Source organism: Mercurialis annua, linkage group LG1-X (assembly GCF_937616625.2).
Source record: "Mercurialis annua linkage group LG1-X, ddMerAnnu1.2, whole genome shotgun sequence".
NCBI classification, from domain to species: domain Eukaryota; kingdom Viridiplantae; phylum Streptophyta; class Magnoliopsida; order Malpighiales; family Euphorbiaceae; genus Mercurialis; species Mercurialis annua.
In genome coordinates, this window is record NC_065570.1 from 67786617 (window position 1) to 67805871 (window position 19255).

At 34.0% G+C, this 19255-nt stretch overlaps 2 protein-coding genes and 1 long non-coding RNA gene across 4 annotated transcripts; 2 read left to right on the forward strand and 1 right to left on the reverse strand.

Annotated features, from left to right (window-relative positions):
• Window positions 1-531: 531 nt before the first annotated feature.
• Window positions 532-1462, forward strand: LOC126683482 (uncharacterized). The gene is made up of 2 exons (XM_050379395.2): window positions 532-595; window positions 697-1462. The coding sequence occupies exons 1-2, from the start codon at window positions 572-574 to the stop codon at window positions 1222-1224; spliced, it is 552 nt and encodes a 183-aa protein (XP_050235352.1). The 5' UTR covers window positions 532-571; the 3' UTR covers window positions 1225-1462.
• A 2727-nt stretch (window positions 1463-4189) lies between these two features.
• LOC126665005 (uncharacterized) lies at window positions 4190-5921 on the forward strand. The gene is made up of 3 exons (XR_007637501.2): window positions 4190-4335; window positions 4808-5017; window positions 5580-5921. It is a non-coding gene; the product is annotated as an uncharacterized LOC126665005 (long non-coding RNA).
• Window positions 5922-10254: 4333 nt separating this feature from the next.
• Window positions 10255-13786, reverse strand: LOC126664578 (uncharacterized). 2 transcript variants are annotated; one of them, XM_050357039.2, is made up of 6 exons: window positions 13463-13786; window positions 12960-13241; window positions 12684-12857; window positions 12471-12577; window positions 11859-12193; window positions 10255-11218 (listed from the first exon to the last, which is right to left on the reverse strand). In XM_050357039.2, exons 1-6 carry the CDS (start codon window positions 13616-13618, stop codon window positions 10605-10607), a joined length of 1668 nt encoding a protein of 555 aa, XP_050212996.1. In that variant the 5' UTR covers window positions 13619-13786; the 3' UTR covers window positions 10255-10604. The 2 variants fall into 2 exon arrangements, with proteins under 2 accessions (XP_050212996.1, XP_050212995.1); XM_050357038.2 differs by having other exon boundaries at window positions 12960-13244.
• Window positions 13787-19255: the final 5469 nt, after the last annotated feature.

Genomic DNA, 19255 nt, shown 5'->3' on the forward strand with positions numbered 1-19255 from the left:
CAAACGAGTAATAATTCAAGTCGTGGTTTCGATTCCTCCCACAAGCACTCTCCCCTCTCCAATTATCAAAAAAAAAAGCAAATCAAACTTGAACTTGACTTGCATTTTATTCACTTTAGTGCTTAATAAGCCGAGCTCTATTAAATAAAAAATAAATATTCGTAGTATTCAGATAATTTATATTTATATTTTATTACTTCTATAAAAGACAACTCGTGATTTTATAGTCAAGTTTTTAGTAAAATTAAATGAGTTAAATATCATTAAATTTAGATTCAAATAAAATGAACAAAAAAATTAAAGTGAAGTGCATTAAATTGAATGAACAAATAAAGTCGAGGCAAACCACACAGGAGCGGCTCAAGAGGCATTGAGTCCAAGTAAAAAGACAAGTGTTTTGTTTTTGCAGTCATCCAATGGCTACAAAATTCCTCTTCGTTTAATCATAATTACCTACTCAAATACTTCTCCGGAACCAAGACTCTATCATTCATTATTTATATATAAATTCATAAATACTAAATATATTATCGTATCATATGATAAAAGAATATATTTAAGATACTTTCTCATGGTTGATACTCACAATCACCAAGTTCGTTTTCTTCTTCTTGAGCTCTTTTTTTTTTCTTAACTCGAAACCGCTTAGTTTATTAATTTTTATTTTTTATTTTTTTGTGAAATTGTGAATTACAGGTTCCTCGTAAGAAGATGGACCTAATAATAGATCAAGACAAAATTGAAAAGAAGGAAATAATCATACCAAAAGACTACCAAATTGATCTACATATTCAAATTCACTTTGCAGAAGGGCTCGACAATCCGAATATATATCCTGACGTGAAATCAAGATTTTACAAAGTCGTGTTTTCGGTTAATTCCGAAAACGAATACGAAACACCGTACGAGATAGGATTGCCAAATCCAATATGGATCAATCAAAAATATCGAATTAGACTGAATAAGTTCATGGATATCAGGTTTTTGTATGTTGAAGTTGTGAGGTGTGGGGTTTCAGGTTCTGAATCCGATCCTGAAAGCTCTAATGGGCGTAGTGTAGTCGGTAGGGCTCGAATTCCTCTTCCGAAGGTGACGCGTAAGAAAAGCGGTCGCTACGGACTTGTTAGGTGTTTCTACGGCGAATGTAAAGCTGAAGGACACGTCGGACTCACATTGGAGATGAAAAAGATTGTCAAAAAAGAGAGAAATTATTACATATTTTGAAGAATCTCGCGGAGTTTTTATGAGAGAAGTTTATATCGATCCGACATAAATAAGTGATTTCCCGTTTAACAAATTGTGAACTTCCTAAAGTATGGCAGGGACGAGATTAATTTCAATTAGGCCGGCAGAAATTCTTATTACTATTGATTTTTCTTTTTAGTTGGTTATAGCCTTGCTTTTAGTCTAAATTAATTGTGTGAGAATTTTGTTTATTTTGGAATTTTATTGAAAATTTGATTAGGAGCATGAATGTTTCCTCTACACAGGCAAACTATAATCACCTATTGCAATGAATTTTGTAAGTTGGATTTCGTAGTATAGACAATTGGTAGGCACTTGGTCATGAATTAATGGATAACTGGATATTGGATCCACAAATAGGTCCCATTGATTTTTCTCATGAAAATAAATGTGAAAACGGTAATGGGACCATCGTTAATTGAGATGATAGAGTAGCATTAGAAGTAGGGATGGCAATAAGACGTTAATTGGGATACCAATCGACTATAATTCAAATGTTATAAATTGTAGTTTGATTCCTTTCACAAACGCTTTCTTTTCTTAGTTGTTAAAAAAAGATGATAAAATAATATTAGAGATTGAAATATTTATCCCACACAATAGATATGTCATTTTTACAAAAAAACCCAATAAATATTTTATATTTGCGATAGAGAATTTTTATTTACTGCTCATTTTTTATCATTTAATATTCCAACATGGAAAACGTCTCACTGATATGTTGCATGAATGACATAATACAACCGTTGTATTATATAATTATTCTAAAAATTGAGATAAATATAGGAGGGGAAGAGAATGGAAAAGCCATTTTCATCAAAAATACTCTTTGTTACAAAAGGTATCTTAATTCTTTTGAAATCATATTTTATTAAATTCTTTTAAACTTAAAAAACCTTACTAAATGTATAATTTTTAATTTTCATATATAGCTTGGTTTTTAATTTAAAGTTTTACAAATTTTTAATTCAAATTGATACATTATTTAAAATTACAAATTTGACCTTTCTATCATATAGACTTTTCACCAATATCCGCCATTTTATTAAATTTGGATGTGAATAATTTATTTTTATTTAAAATTTAACATTATAAAAAATATAAATTGAATTCTCTGTTAATGTCAGGTAAAAATTGAATTCTCATTAATGCGACTAATGTCATATGTATGATACATATTGTCCATGTCAGCATAAGTAAAGAAAATAAAAATTTATTAAAAGAAGGTCCAGTTTGATATTTTTTAATTATATTAGAGTCCAATGTGAAAAAATTATTAAGGTCCAAATTAGAAGTTTCTTTTTTTATAAAAATATATATTTTCAATTAAATGTTTGCAAAATACGCTCTTTTGATAGATTATTGATAGATCATTGGTAGCTTATTAGTAGAAGGCCTATTTTTGCTGGAAAAAAAAAGAAGTTAGAAAAAAAAAAATTACAGCAGCAAAAATCTATACTATATTTTCAGAAAAATTTCAAAAAAAGTGTGTGGGGTATAATTTTCTCAATTAAAAATCAAGACAAACATATAAGAGTCTAAATTATATATTCTAGCCCAAAAAAATAAAAAAATAGGTCACCGCCACTAATTCAGCAACTAAGTCAGATGCGTCAAAACCTATATATAAATATCCAGAGTTACATACTGGTTTATTCAAGAATCTGCGACCTGAGTAAAAAAACAAAACCTAGTTTGATTATTTACATATTATTAATATTGTAGTCCCTTTCTTTATTTTTGATTTTAATATGTTCTTAATTACTTGTTTGCTAAGTTATCTCTGAATTCTCATATATTGCGTTTAGTTTGATTATTTAATCCTATTGTGTTTATTAGCTTAAGCTGGGAACACAATTAGTTAGATTCAAAAGAATTCGATTTTGGATTTTCTTTTTGTCATTGAGGATTTTAGGTTCTCCAAAACCCTGATTTCTTGACAAGCACTCGCCAATTAAATTAGGTTGATTATCATATTTTAGAGAAATTCTTATGTAGACTCGGTCTACCACGTCATCTGTGGACTAACCAATCATATTATAGCACCTCATTAAAATGAGGGTATTTTTGTAATTTTATTTATTATTTGCATACACTTTTGAATAATGATATTACAAAAATACCCTCATTTTAATGAGGTGTTATGACATAATTGGCTTAGTCTACGGATGACGTGGTTGACCGAATCTATCTAAAAATCTCTCCATATTTTATTATACATGACTATATGTAGTAATAATTCGGTCTCTATTGCTAGCTTAATTGTGCGAATAAAGTCAATAATATTTAGTAAAAATTAGGGCAAAAGGGCTCAAAAACTACCCACCTTTCATTTTTTTTTCAATAGCACCCTGACCTTGTAATTTTTTCAATAGCACCCTATTTCGTATTTTTGGATTTCAATAGCACCCCGACCTTGTAATTTTGTCAATAGCACCCTATTTCGTATTTTTCGATTTCAATAGCACCCTAAATCATCAAATTAAACTCATTTATCGAGGACTTATTTGAATTTTTTTTAAGTTAAAAGGACTTGTTTAAATGTGTTCAAGTAGAAAAAAGTATAATTTCACCTTTAAATTTAGTTCTTTTGAAAATTTTCATCCTTATAGTAATCAAATCATCTAATTTTCTCAATTAGGGTGCTATTGAAATTGAAAAATACGAAATAGGGTGCTATTGACAAAATTACAAGGTGAGGGTGTTATTGAAAAAAAATTGAAAGCTCGGTAGTTTTTGAGCCCTTTTGCCTAAAAATTATCATATCTCCGAAATTAGGTCAAAATTAACGTTTTTGCCGCCGAATTCATTATTTTTCCACGAATTTCTAGAATTCGGAAGAGAAAAAGTAATTTTATTTGCCCTCAAGTGAAGATAGTAAATATTCATTAATATATAATTAGATTACTCGTGATTATTGTGATTTACAACTTATGATATATTTATAGATTCACATAATTTATTTAATTAGTCATCTATATGCTATGCAGGAGATTCTTGTAGCAATGCAGAAGGACACTTCAGCTGCTCCTACAAAAAGAGAGAACAAAATCAGAATTTGAAGAAATATCAAAGTCAGAATTCCATCAGGTGAAATAAAATTTGATTCTGAAACTTATTTTAACAAAGGGTCAACCCAGTCTTTTAACTTGCGATATAGGGTTAAATAACTAACTTTTAACTATTTTGATCAATTAAAGACAATACTCTCAATTAATTTGGTCATTTAAGGACAAAATTATATAATATAAATAAGTTCAAGGACTGAAAGGATCCACTTTTGTCCTTAATTAACCTAAAAATAGAGAGTATTGTACTTAATTAATCCAAAATTGAGAGTATTGTCCTAAAAATAGAGAGTATTGTACTTAATTAATCCAAAATAATTGAGTGAGTTATTTGATCCTGAATTACAAGTTCAGAAACCGGGTTTACCCTTCATTCATAAAGAAACTTGTGATTTTCTTTAATGACGAAGATAAGAAAATGCATAGATAGATATAGATTATATTTTTCATTCAAGAAAAGAAGATTTAATGAACTTAATTGCTTCTGCCTGTAGGTAAAACAAGTAATCAGAACAAAAGAAATTCTGCAGAAGCTGTTGAAAAGAACAGAAATCTAACTGTTACAGTTAATAAAAGTAAATCACAACCTACAAAAGTTTCATCTGCGGTTCCAGAAGGGACGCAACCTTTAACAGATTCATCTTCAAGAAGAAGGGAAAGTTCACCGGATCATCGGTCTGAAACACATTGGATTAAATGGGAAGGTATGTTCATAATTAGCAAAATAAATTTATCTACCGGCAACTATAGATCGTTTGCTAAATATTTTAATAATCTTTAAACTTTGTAAGTTTGGTACATCGTTTTTCTCGACCTTTGCCAAATATGCTCACCTCTCGTATAGAGGTGACATGGCGTAATGTTATAAGTCTGGAGTGTATAAGATTTATTCTACTAGGCATATATAAAAGTGTGCCGTACGCGTAAGTTTTACGAGGTATGAGTATATTTGGTAACTTTCCAAAAAAATAATAGAGCAAAACTGATAAGATTATCATGGTATATATGGCGAATGAGCTACCTTTATAAATAAGAGTTCTTTTAAATATGTGGAAAACTATGTGGACCCGAAATAAGAATGTCGAAATATGAAACATGACGAAACCTACTTTATAAGAATATGTTATAAGTAAAGAGTTTTAGAGTTTCATAAGATTTTCGGAAATGAAAACGAAGCATCAAAACTTAAAATTTGGGAAGTGTTTTTCGTGCAGTATAATGCGGAAGATTCAATAATTATAACAAAAATCATTGTTGATTTTATAGGTGATGATGATGAAAGTGACGATGATGATCAAATCGGGCATGTTTGTCCGCTTTGTGAGAAAGATCTTGCATACGCACCGACAGCTCCAGAGATAGAGTTGGAGGTTTATGATCTTCCGGAGGTTGCAATTCTTCCATGCGGTCATACATTACATACACAGTGTTTGGAGATGGCAGGGTACGACGGAACCTTAAAAGATCCAGATTGCTTTTTGTGTCATGTAGGATTGTGAACCATCGAAAAAATAACACAAACATCATACCATGATTTAGTAAAAAGTTAGATTTAATTTTTTAGTTTTTTCTTCTCTTCTATTTTTTTTACTGCTACCAAGGTGTAAATTAGTGATTAAATTAATGACATTAACTTGTTTGGACTAAATTTTAAAACATAGTTACAGACCTAGTTTGAAGTGAATAATTAACATTTTAAAAACTTTTTTCAGGACTGTTCAGGCCTATTCTTTGGAGTTTATATTATTTTTAGACCTGTTAACATAATGGTTTAAATGCTCCATTTTTAAAAGCGTTAGGGTTATTTTTGCACCGAAAAAAATATCAATGGCTTAAGTGAGACTCGGGTAAAATATTAGGGTCAGTTTTGCACCTTTAACTCTATGATATTATACCATATATTATAATTATATCAACTACTTACTTTGAATTACTCTTGAAAAATCATTTTCAAATAAAAATCCAAGTAAAACTATTATACTATACATGAATCCTAAATCGAAACTACGCACAAGTCTAAACGACAACAGCTAAATACTTACAGTGCTTGCCGTTTCTTAAACAAAAAGCAAAGCAAGTCGATGAAACGACACAGTAACTCATGGGTTAAGATTTTTGCAGTGCGTGTATATGGCAACTTATGGGTTAAGACTTGGCACTCTCGCCTAATAAGCCAAATAAGATGACAAAGTAACATGTTTGCTCCATATATGTTTTAGAAGTTATACTTCAATCCTTAAATATTATTTTTCAACATTTAATTGTTTTTGATTTTTTTTAATTTGATAAATTATGATATCTTATTAAATTATTAAAATACACGTGTTATGTTACTATAGTACAATAACTAATAGTTTCAAATAATATTTTCTATATGATCACTTTTATTAATTATGGACAAAAAATTAGGGTAATAAATTTAAGATAATGAAATATATTATATTTTTATTTTAAATTTTATGAAGATATTTCTTATATATTTATAATTTGATGTGTTTAATAAATTTCAACATACATACTATGTCAATAAATAAAATTCCACATATGTAAACGTTTAGGTTAAAAATGATAAAATAAGCTCCTAATTTGATACTTTCAACTACAAATGCAAAGTATCACTAAATATAATAAAGTGACGTGAGTATACGATAAAAACATATATATAAAAAATAAAATTATTTTAGCAAATAATGATCTTTATTTGTTTTTATGCATGTTTTTATTTTGGGTTAATTTTAATAAAATATCAAACCTTTTCAGTTTGTGTCAGTTATATCCAAACCTTTTAAAATTGTCTATTTTAGCCATTTTTGCGATATGTTAAACCTTTTTTAGCCATTTGCGGTTCGATTCAAAAAAATTGACAGCTCACATGCCACATCGTTGTCCAGTTAGCAAAATTCATCTGAGTTAAGCTTAGTTGGCATAATTTAAAAACCTATTCAAACCAAAAGACCGAACCACTAACCTACCCGACCAAAATCAAATCAAACCCTATGTTACTACTGAAACGATGTGTTTTATCCTAAAATTTCAGAAGCAAAACGCACCGTTTGTAAACCCTAATATGTTCAGCAACACCTTCGTCAAAATAGGAAAAATCCCACCTTCATCTCAGAAAAATCTTCATCTCTGAAAACCCTAAGCCATAACCAATGTCTATGTCATCAATCTCTGAATCATCACGCACTATAGAAAATGCGATGACTGAGTGTTCCTCCCGCCGTTTGTCTCTCCATAAACAGCTTCGAGCTGTTAAACGAAGAAGCGAGGGTTGATCAACGAGAAGAACTAAGACTTTGAGACGAGAACACAGACATTAGGGTTTTTCAGGGAAGATTATTGTGGAGTTAATCAGTTTTGACGAAGGTTTTCTAGAGAATGTGTTTTTCTATTTCGAATAAAGGTTTTTAGGGTTCAGAAACGCTGCGTTTTGCTTCTGCAATATAGGGTTTGATTTGATTTTGGTCGGGTAGGTTAGTGGTTCGGTCTTTTGGTTTGAATAGGTTTTTAAATTATGCCAACTAAGCTTAACTCATTGAATTTTGCTGACTGGGCAACGATGTGGCATGTGAGCTGTCAATTTTTTCGGTTCGATTTGCAAATGGCTAAAAAAGGTTTACAATATCGCAAAAATGGCTAAAATAGACAATTTTAAAAGGTTTGGATATAACTGACACAAACTGAAAAGGTTTGGTATTTTATTAAGATTAATCCTTTTATTTTAAAAATCATTACATGGGTTCTTCTTATAATAGAAATGGAAGTGAAAAAAATATACATAGTTAGAATAAAAAAGTAAAGAAAAATATTCAAGCGTCAATAAATAAACATTATCCTCATCATTTAAAATTTTATAAGAAAATTAATATAATATTTTGTTTGAGTTTTCTTTTAACCGATATTTGCTTTTTTGTTTGAAAGTTTTTCTTTCTTTCGCCAGTTTATTTTATTATCATCTGATGTTAAAGTTTTAAAAAGAAAAATAAAATTTAATTTAAATAGATATTTAAATAATAAAAATAAGAATATTTGTCCTGGGTAGTTTAATAATATCATCCTATAAAATATAGCTATTAATTTAGATATATAAAGAATAACAAAAATTATATACTACAAGTACATATATTTTTATATGGGTAACTATATATCTTATATCCGGTTAAACTATCAAATAATTGAGTAAAATGATTTTTAATATAAAACTACTACAAAAGTATTAACATCGTTATATAAATATTAATTAAATTATAATAAATAAATATTAATGTGTTTTGCACCAATAAAATACAGTCAATTTTCTTTTCATATTTAATAAATTAATAAATTATTAATTAATGTTTTTGTGAATCTAATAATATTTTATTTACAAAGTTTATCTCCAATTATTTTCATTATAAAAATTCTTTAAATGTATATAATTAATTTAAATTAACGATAGTTTTAAATTTATTTAGTTATTAATTTTTAATTTATTTATTTTTGATAATCGGAGAGGAGCGCTTGTGACAGGATTTGAACCCACGACCTAACAATTTGCTGTTATAATTCAATAGAATATATTTTTATTGATATTATTTTTCTTAATGAAATATAAAACTCTTATTAAGGTATATTATTATATTTTAATAAATGATATAACTTTTAAAATAAACGTTGTGTAATAAAATAAAATTGAAATGTTTAATTTTTTTACTTCAAATAATATATTATTTTAATACTAATTATTTGATTAAAATTAAAAAGTCAAAGCAACGCTTGACCATTTTATTTTATTTAATTAAATTTATTTAGGTAAAGATGGTCTTAATCATAAGAACTCTTCAATGGATATGTGTATATTCGTGGTGAAAGGCATTATAAAAACGTTGAATAGAGTGCATATGCTTACTAATCAAGATTTTGGTCATGTTATTGAAATTAATAATCAAATGCCAAAAGTTATAATTGTTGGAAATTTTATGGAGGACAAAAAAATATATATCTTGCTTTGCATAATACTTTATTGTAATCCGATCAAATACTTTTTAATTTTATAATAGAATAAAATATACTTACATATTATGAGACAAAAGTTTATAAATTAGTAATAATCATTAAAGATGTGATATAGTAATAAAAGATTATTAGGAAAAATGGGCAATAAATATTACTTTATCAGTATAATATCCAATTCCATTGTATTAATGTGTTTTTTTATAATTTTTTTTGATGTTTTACATACACTTTTATATTATATAATGAAAACCCGCAGCGTAGCGCGGGTGTTATGCTAGTTCAAAATAAGACAAAATATATTATTTTTGTTTGGTTAATATGGTTTAAAAATTGGTTTAGATATGAATACTCAAAATTTCTAGTTTTTGATTTTGATCATTCATTGTATATATAATAAACATCGATTTAGTTACCATATATAAATCATATTAATTAAATCAAATCAAACAAAACCGAAATAATAGTAAATTTTAATTAATCAAACCAAAAATTTAATTAAGCAAACCGAAATGTGTATGTATTAAATTTATTTAGATTTAGTTAAATTAATCAAAAATTTACATTAATTTTAATTTGATTATTGGATTTAATTAGAATTCATTTAAAGATGAAAGGACTTATTGAATTTTTCCAAATTGAAAAAAATGATAATTTTATTCTTCATTTGAATAATTTCATCCTTGAAGTAAATAAACAGTCTAAAATTCAAAATTTGGAACACAATTGAGTAAAATTGATATTTTGTCAACGACAAGGTAGAATCGAAAGATTTTTTTAAGACATTTTGCCAAAAAGAAAAGTTATAACAGTATATCGAAACAAATTCTTGAATAACAAGAAAAAGAAAATAAATTAAAGATCAATTCCCAGCTGAATCCATTGCATTGTAGATTAATGTTCACCAAGAACATCACATATACAGATAGAATTAGGACCACTGAAGTAAACAAAATAAGAATATGTACCATTGAATTTTAGTAAACAAAATAAGAATAAATCTATAGGCTAATTCCTGAAACTGGCAAGAAAGAAAAGCATGCAGGAGACGTGCAATTCATACTAAGCAATACTGCAACCAAGAAACACCTAACACCACTAGTAGAGATTTTTACAAGGAATATTTACAGGGATTCTTCATCAAAACAAATTTCTGAATCCCCCCACGTTTCAAATTTGTGCAAGAGATACATACACGACAATATTAGACCGCCAACGAACCTGCATTTTCAAAGGAGATAATAAAATAGACTCACTATTTCACATTTGGCACCTTCTGACAATCAAACAGCTACCTTATCGAGCTTGACTCTCGCCGTCATCTTCAGAAATGTTAAACAAGAACTTCGGAAGAGATGCAATTCGAGGGAGATGCAGCAACAGTTCCCCAAATGAGTCTTTCCTTGACATGCCAGCCACTTGCTTGCTGCCTGAAACATCCTTCAGGTTTAGCTCAGAGTTCTTTATACCACCTTTGTTTTTATTCTCATTCGGCGACTCAAAGACGCTGTTTAGCTCAACACCTTTCCCGTTATCAGATCCAGCAACGAAATTTTCTTCGTTAACTTGTAAGTTCTGGGTTGAGGTTGGCTCTTTCTGCAAGAGACAACACAGAGAATTGACCCGAGCCATGAGCCTTTTCTCATCAGACGATGTTGTTAGTTGGTTGTCATTGAGGAGGTACTGTGCAATGTCCTCTAAAACGTTCGCAGTTTCTGATCCATCCCCTGAAACAGGTGGATTTCCAGATGTGATTTGCTCCGAAATACAATTTTCTATATGATTCATAAGATCGGTCATCGACATAGACGGATGCAGGCCAGGCACTTTCATCTGGTCCCAATTTCTAGGCCCCTTTGAATCAACCGCATCACAGTTTCCACTCCCTTCAATTGTATGAGTATCCATCACTAGTAAAAGAGGATGAAGCAATGATCAATTTCAATTTGTAAGCATACGCACACCCACAACTGATTCAGCTTATACAAAGTACTCAAAAAATTTAGAGAAGGCAGATGATATCACTGCTCAAACCCTAGGGAAAAGAACCATGGTGAAAGTGCTACCAATGAATGCAATAATATCAGAATCAAACCGAAATTAATCAGACTAACATAGTGACCAATTACCCTCACGCACAAGATCAAGTATTTCATGACAAAACTAACATAGAATATAGCCAGACAGTTCTTCGAAAATCTACTACAGCCACCTAAAAGCACAAGTTTCTTACGCAATTAACAATATATTGGTTGGTTAAGGCCATTTATGTTCTACTAATTTATTAAGATGCACCCCCGACAACCAGAAAGAATACTAAAAGTAATTCAAACTGCCTAGAACAAGAAATATTTCCCCATGCTTTGGGGGTGTTGGGATAGTAGATTATATCTAATTCATTTCTCAAAAAAGTAATTCCTATGGTAGGTTTACCGACTCGTGTGAAACAGAAGATCCAATATCTAATAAAAGTTAATTAAAAGCATCTCTCATCTAAAACTATCAAATTAAACAGTTTTAATAAGGTTTCTAAAACAAAACTCATCGAACCTGAACTGGGTGAAGGAGCTTCTCGGGACATGTGCTCTGATGTTGTAACAGCATGATCCCCTATTTCAAACTCTAAAGAAGATGAGTGAGCAGCAGATGGTGATGCTAGATCTTGGAAGCTGGAAATAGATGATGCTTTGTTAGCCTCTACTTGACTATAATCTTGACATTTTGAGTCATCTGGATCCTCAAAAACAGAAGGCCGCTGTTCAAAATAAGGTGAATCCAAAATTATCTCTGGCTGGCGACTTAAAAAGTTCAAGCGCATGTCACACTGGATAAGCTTTTCAAAGTGTTTATTTAACAGCCCTTGTGGACATTGCAGGAAGTGTTGCCTACAGAAGCAAAATAGTGGACTCTATGTAAGTATCATTACCGCATAGGTAAACAATACCACTATCTTTGTCAGTCATTTATCAAAGGGGATATATTTAAAAGAAAGCATCTCATGGTATATTAAGAAATAAGCATAAGCAGCATAAAATTTAGAACATGAAATTCAGAAGATGGGCCTTACAAAAGCAAGTGTATGAACAGAAATAATAATAGGTTCGTCCAGTATAAAGATCCAAGTACCACTAAAGAGAAGAAAAGAATTTACAGTAAGTGTACCTGTGTATGCTGGCCTGTCCATTAGTAAAATCTGCAGTTGCCTGCCATAAGGTATGCTTTCTGGGCTGTGGATTAGTTTCCCTAAAGAAAAGAGGCTGTCTAGCCAACTGCAGTTAACAAGAAACCACAACTGTCCTTATGAATCACGACAAAGTTACCAAACAACACACATGCACAAACGTGAAGAGAATAAAACAGAAGTCAAGTCATTACCACAGCAGTCAATGTCCCAGGTTCATTATCAGGACAAGTAGCCTTTAAAGCCATAATATCAGACCACTGAATTTCAATCTTACTCTTAAGACCACCTTCAAGAACTTCCCAAACAAGCTTATGTTTCGCAAAATAACACTTGGCAACTAACTCCCCTTCATATCTCGACTTATACTGCCAACAAAAAACAACTTATATATTAATAACCAATAAAGGACCAATTTATAAATAAAACAAGCATGCAAAATCGCATTCCAGAATCTAACAGCAGAATACCTCCCAGCTACCAATCCTCAGAATAGAGGCAGGAAAGTTTGAAGCCTTGAGCTTGTCGATAGCGCCAGACGCAGCAGGAGCTTTGCTCTCTTTCTTAACTCCTCCATCTTTGGTATTATCATCAGTCCCTGGGGTTGAAGCACCCCCCTGAGAAAGCCTCATCTGGATTAAATCCAAAAGTGATGGACTCTTCCTTAGGCTCAGTCCCAAAGGACTCGGCTCATCGAGCGGATTATATTGTGCCGGTGGAACAGGATTACATGCATTAGCACCCGCACCCCACTGCTAAACAAAAATCATTAACACAATTACAGCTACATCATAACGATAACAAATTTCCCATCATAATCCATTTCGTAAGCAATCATTACCATGCCATCAACATTTAAATCATAGCAATTTCAAGAGAGTCGAACAAATCAGTAAATTAATAAAGTTGCGATCACAAATCTAAAACCCTAACTAAATTAATAAAAAATTGAACAAAATCAAAAGCGAATTACCTGTTGAACAGTTTTCGATTGCTTCAATCGCTTGTTAAAAGGAGCGTGTTCATCTTCGAAAGGATCCTCGACGATCTCCCTTTTCACCTTCGATGACCTAGACGACATCATTTCATGTTCTACCGGTATATTTCCTGGTTTCATTAAATGCACCATCTGAGTACAAGATTTGCGCAAGCAGCTCCAATTATTCCGGATCAAAATAGATAAAGATTCCACAAAAACCGAAACGAAATCCAATAAATCCAAATATTCCTTAATTTTTTTTGGATAGAGGAAATATCGGGGATTTTTATGTGAAAACCCTAAAAAAGAGGGGACAGATTGCACGTGAGAAATCCAATTTTGGATCAAGAACTCGCACGTGCCAGATTTATAATCTAAACGATGAAATGACCGAAATGCTCCTTTGTTAAGAGAAAGATATGAGGGGCTATTTTGTCTTTCAAAGAGTAATGTGAAAAAATAGCACGTGGTAACCGACACGTAAGAGTTACTGGATAAAATAGCGGGGTCTACCGTACTCTATAAAATGACGGCGGTTGGTGGTCCGAAGTGACAGATGCGTAAATGATTGAAATGTCTGGCTTTTTGAGCTGACACGTGGACTTTTTATAAAATGGATGCTGGCTGAAAATCTAGTAAAAAAATAGTAAAATAGTAAAAAAATCATTAGAGAAAAATAAAAGAAATTCCAACGAAATGAATATATTCAAATATAAAGGCAAAACAAATTTTTGTTCCCACAACTTTAGTCATCGTTTGCATTAATGGATTCTAAACGATGGATTTTAAACAATCAATAAATTTAGATATAAAATCAATCGTTTGCCTAAAAAAAAAAATCCATTAATTTATAAATTCTCTTATTTTCTACAATCTATCATTTTTGAGGGTTTTGATTTCCCACCTATTAGGTGGGAAAGTCCAAATCCACCATTATTTATTGATGGATACCGAATCCTACTGTAAGTATAATGGAGCCGAGTTACAGGAGATCCACTCTCAGGTGACACCGGACTCCCCCTGAAGACCGAAAGATATGAAGGAGATACCGAATCTCTAAGATTCGGTAACACGCTAATAAAGACCGACTCCCATATGATCCGCCAAGAGCGCGTCAGGTCCGGGATTCGGGTAAACGACTAAGTATGGAAATATTGTCCTATTCGGACACAAACACTACATATGGAAAGATAAGCTCTACTTTAGGAAGATAAGACTATTTAGGAAGACGTTCCTAAATAGGACTCTTATCAGATTAAGGTAGATCCCGACAAATCAGGAGAATATCTACGATACGGCCGAATCCCTACAAAGTAGGATTCACCTGCCTAATACAACTCTACTAGGTATATTCGACTACTATAAAAGGAGCACGAGGTATGCCTAGAATCACAATTACATTCAGATACTCAAAACGCTGCTCAAAGCTCTAAACTGACTTTAGCATCGGAGAGTTAATCGGACAACCACCGTCCGGTTAGCTTCTACCCTGTTTTGCAGGTTCACTCACCGGTTCAGAAGGCAGACTCCATCAATTGGCGCCGTCTGTGGGAAAGGCTTAACTAAACTTCAAAAGAAGGAGCTTTTCTGAACTCAAATACAAATCTCATTGAAGAAGATGACTTCTGAAAGAGTAAACCTGAAGGATCAAACGACACAGAGAAAACGAAAAGCAACAGAACTCTCAACTCCTCCTCCAGTAACTTTTGACGGAGAGGACTTCGGGAGAATAGCTGAAGAGCACAACGAAGCTCTGGTAGTGGCCATGATTATCGAACACTGGAACGTTGAGAGAATCCTGATCGATGAAGGAAGCGCAATAAACCTAATAACAAGAAAGGCCTACGAAAGCCTAGGAGGAGACCTAGCGGAACTAAAAAGAAATGCCACGCCTGTGGTAGGATTTGGGGGCTTGCCAATTAAGCCCAACGGAACAATTACCCTCGACGTCAAGCTAGGAAGGACAAGGAAAAGCGAGGAATTACCTACACGGTTTAGCGTCGTAGAAATCGACCTGCCATACAACGCAATACTGGGGAGACCATTCCTCCACGACTCAGCTGCCGTGACAAGCATAAAGGCACTAACCATGAAGATACCGACGAAACAAGGAATTATCACGATACAAGGAAACCGAGCCGAGGCGAAAAAGTGCTACGAACAAGCAATAAAAGAATCAGGCGAAGCAATGGCAATAGAAGAAATCCTTAATCACGACATCGAAGAAAAAGAAACAGCACCCGAAGGCGAAACAAAGAAACTCCAACTCGACAAGGAAAAAAGAGTAAATCTCGGCGCAAACATGAACCCAAAGATCGAAAGCGAAATCACGGCCATGCTGAAAAACAACGTCAAAACCTTCGCTGCAAACGCATCAGAAATAGTCGGAATAGACCCCCAAGTCATTACTCATGATCTAAATGTAGCAGAAGCGGCGAACCCAGTGAAGCAAAAGAAAAGGAAGTTCTCGGAAGAAAAACAGAAAATAATCGCTGAAGAAGTAGAAAAACTGGAGAAAGCAGGATTCATACGAGAAGTCCACTACCCCGAATGGGTAGCTAACGTAGTGATCGTAAAGAAAGCCAACGGAAAAAATAGAATGTGTGTGGATTACACCGATCTAAACAAAGCGTGTCCTAAAGATAGCTACCCTCTCCCGGATATCGATCAACTCGTGGACTCTACTGCTGGACACGCGATGTATAGCCTAGCCGACGCAGCTCAAGGCTACCACCAAATTCAGATGAAGGAGCAAGACCAGGAAAAAACTTCATTCATCACGGAGGGAGGAACTTACTGCTACACGGCAATGCCTTTCGGCTTGAAAAATGCTGGAGCAACATACCAAAGACTTATGAATTTCATGTTCAAAGACGAGATAGGAAAGCGAGTCCAGGTGTATGTAGACGACCTAATCATCAAGAGCGAGAAGGAAGAAACCCATGCAAGAGATCTTGAAGAAACATTCAACATACTGAATAAGTTTGGAATGAAGCTGAACCCCGACAAATGCACGTTCGGCGTACAAGGCGGGAAATTCCTGGGATTCATGATATCTCAAAGAGGAATAGAGGCGAACCCCGAGAAGATCAAAGCAATTATGGACATGAAGGCACCAAGAAGCATAAATGAAGTTCAAAAACTCAACGGGCGAATCACAGCACTCGGTAGATTCATGTCTTGCTCAGCAAAAAGATGCTTGCCTTTCTTCAAAGCCCTCAAAGGAACGCAAAAATTTGAATGGAATGAAGACTGCGAGAACGCCTTTGAAGAAATAAAGAAGTTCCTCGTCACCCCTCCATTGCTAAGCAGACCGCTGAAAGGGGAGACACTATACCTATACATCAGCACCACACACGAGACCATCGGGACAGTGCTGGTGAGGGAAGAAGATAATGAGATGAAGCCAATCTACTACATTAGTCGAGTCCTGAAGGGCGCGGAGACACGATACCCCGAGATCGAAAAAATGGCACTGGCCGTATTGACCACAGCTAAAAAGCTGAGATACTACTTCCAAAGTCACAACGTTGTGGTAAGAACAAATCAACCATTGCGAAAGGCGATCCAACGACCAGAAACTTCCGGAAGATTAGTCCACTGGTCCATCCAACTCAGCGAACACGACATAAGATACGAACCTCGTCCGACTCTGAAAGCACAAGCTTTGGCGGACTTCGTAGCAGAAATAACTCCAACCGAGACTGGCCAACCCAAACCAGCCTTGGTATGGGAACTCCACGTAGACGGAGCGTCGAATGAAAAAGGAGCTGGAGCAGGAGCCATCCTCAAAGGACCCGAAAAAATCAGAATCGAATATGGAGTAAACATCCAATTCGCCGCCAGCAACAATGTAACTGAGTATGAAGCCCTAATCGCAGGCCTCGGCCTCGCATTAGAAATAAGAACGGAAATCCTAAAGATCTATAGCGACTCCCAGCTGGTGGTAAATCAGGTCAAGGGAGAATATCAAGCCAAAGAAACAGGGATGATCGAATACCTGAGTCAAGTCAAAACACAGCTCCAACAGCTGGAGGCACAAGGAGGACAATGGGAAATCATTCAAATCCCGAGAGAGGAAAACACCGAAGCCGACGCCATCGCCAAATCAGCGTCAGAACTCGGAGATCTATTCGCTAAAATGCAGTTAAAGGAAATTCTCGAATCGCCAAGCACCAGAAAAGCAGAAGTCATGGCAATCGAGGAGGCCGACTTCTGGATGACCCCATTGATCAAATATTTAGACCGCGGCGAGTTACCAACAGACAAAGTCGAAGCCATTCGCACCATCAGAAAATCTGCCAACTACTCTTTTTATAACGGAGTTCTCTACCGAACCTCTTTGACTCATCCATGGTCTAGGTGCGTCTCGCCTCAGACAGAAGAATCCATCTTAAAAGAAATCCACGAAGGAATATGCGGAGCACACGAAGGAGCAGTCACCATAGCGAGAAAAACAATACTCCAAGGATACTACTGGCCGACCATCAAAGAAGACGCGAAAACACTAGTCAAGAAATGTGATAAATGCCAAAGACACGACAACATCAGCCGTGTGCCAGCAGTACCTCAAGGATCAATGGAAAGCCCGTGGCCGTTCGCCACATGGGGGATTGACATAGTTGGACCGTTTGAAACGGGAAAACACCAAGTGAAATTCCTAATTGTCATAGAGCACTTCACAAAATGGGTAGAGGTAGCGCCTGTCGCAACCATCACTACAGCCAAAGTAGAGGAATTCTTCAAGAACGAAGTAATATGCCGATTCGGCATACCCCACACTGTAATAGCAGACAACGGCAAACAATTCAATTGCAAGCGGTTCAAGGCATTTTGCAAAGGACTGATGATCAATTTGAAATTTACTTCGGTGGCGCACCCTCAGACAAACGGAATGACAGAAGTCACCAACCGAACCATAGCACAAGGAATAAAAAAGAGACTTTCTCAGTATAAGGAGAACTGGGCAGAAGAATTATACAGCGTTCTATGGGCATACAGAACAACTCCTAGAAAAGGAACTGGCGAAACACCTTTTAGGCTCGCCTACGGTACTGAAGCGGTAATTCCAGTAGAAATTGGCATACCCAGCATCAGAGTAAACTATCTAGAAGAAGAAACTAACGAGGCTAGAACAAGGCTATGTCTAGACCTACTAGAGGAAAGAAGGGATGAAGCGGCAGCCCGAGCCGCTACATACAAGAAGCAAGCTGCAAGATACCATAACAAAAGAATGAATTTTAGAGAATTTCAAAGAGGCGATCTGGTCTTACGAAACGCGGAAGTTGGCAGAGGAAACGCAGGAGTAAAGAAAATGCAAGCTAATTGGGAAGGCCCCTTCATCATAGAAGAAGCTACTGGCAAAGGCGCATATAGACTAAAGACAATAACTGGGTCCATGGTACCCAGATATTGGAATGTAGAACACCTGAGAAAGTATTATCAATAAATTCATGGCTTGTACTTATTTCCATTTTTGAAATAAAAGGCGATTTGGCGAAACAAATCTTATAGGCTCGCTCGAGACCTAATACATACAATTTAACAAGAGTCGTTTGAATCTTAGTTAAAAAAAATAATTTAGACTCGTCCGAGTCAAATAAATAAAAGGATCCATTCGGACCTACAAATAAATTACACCAGCAGAAGTTTAGATTAACTTCTCAAAATAACAAACGAGTTTAGATTAACTCTACAACTAAAGAAAAGCAATGGTCAAAAGATCATTATATTAACAGAAGCAAAATTACAAAGGATCCGCCTACGATCCAATACAAAAATAAGGCA

Bases quoted from the DNA above. Each gene is read 5' to 3' on its own strand.
- LOC126683482 (XM_050379395.2), top strand. From the start codon at position 572: ATGGTTGATACTCACAATCACCAA. The intron at 596-696 runs GTTCGTTTTCTT...TGTGAATTACAG, and splicing joins TTGATACTCACAATCACCAA to GTTCCTCGTAAGAAGATGGA.
- LOC126664578 (XM_050357038.2), bottom strand. From the start codon at position 13,618: ATGGTGCATTTAATGAAACCAGGAAATATACCGGTAGAACATGAAATG. The intron at 12,194-12,470 runs GTACACTTACTG...TTGCTTCTGTAG, and splicing joins GGACAGGCCAGCATACACAG to GCAACACTTCCTGCAATGTC. The intron at 11,219-11,858 runs GTTCGATGAGTT...CTCTTTTACTAG, and splicing joins AGCTCCTTCACCCAGTTCAG to TGATGGATACTCATACAATT.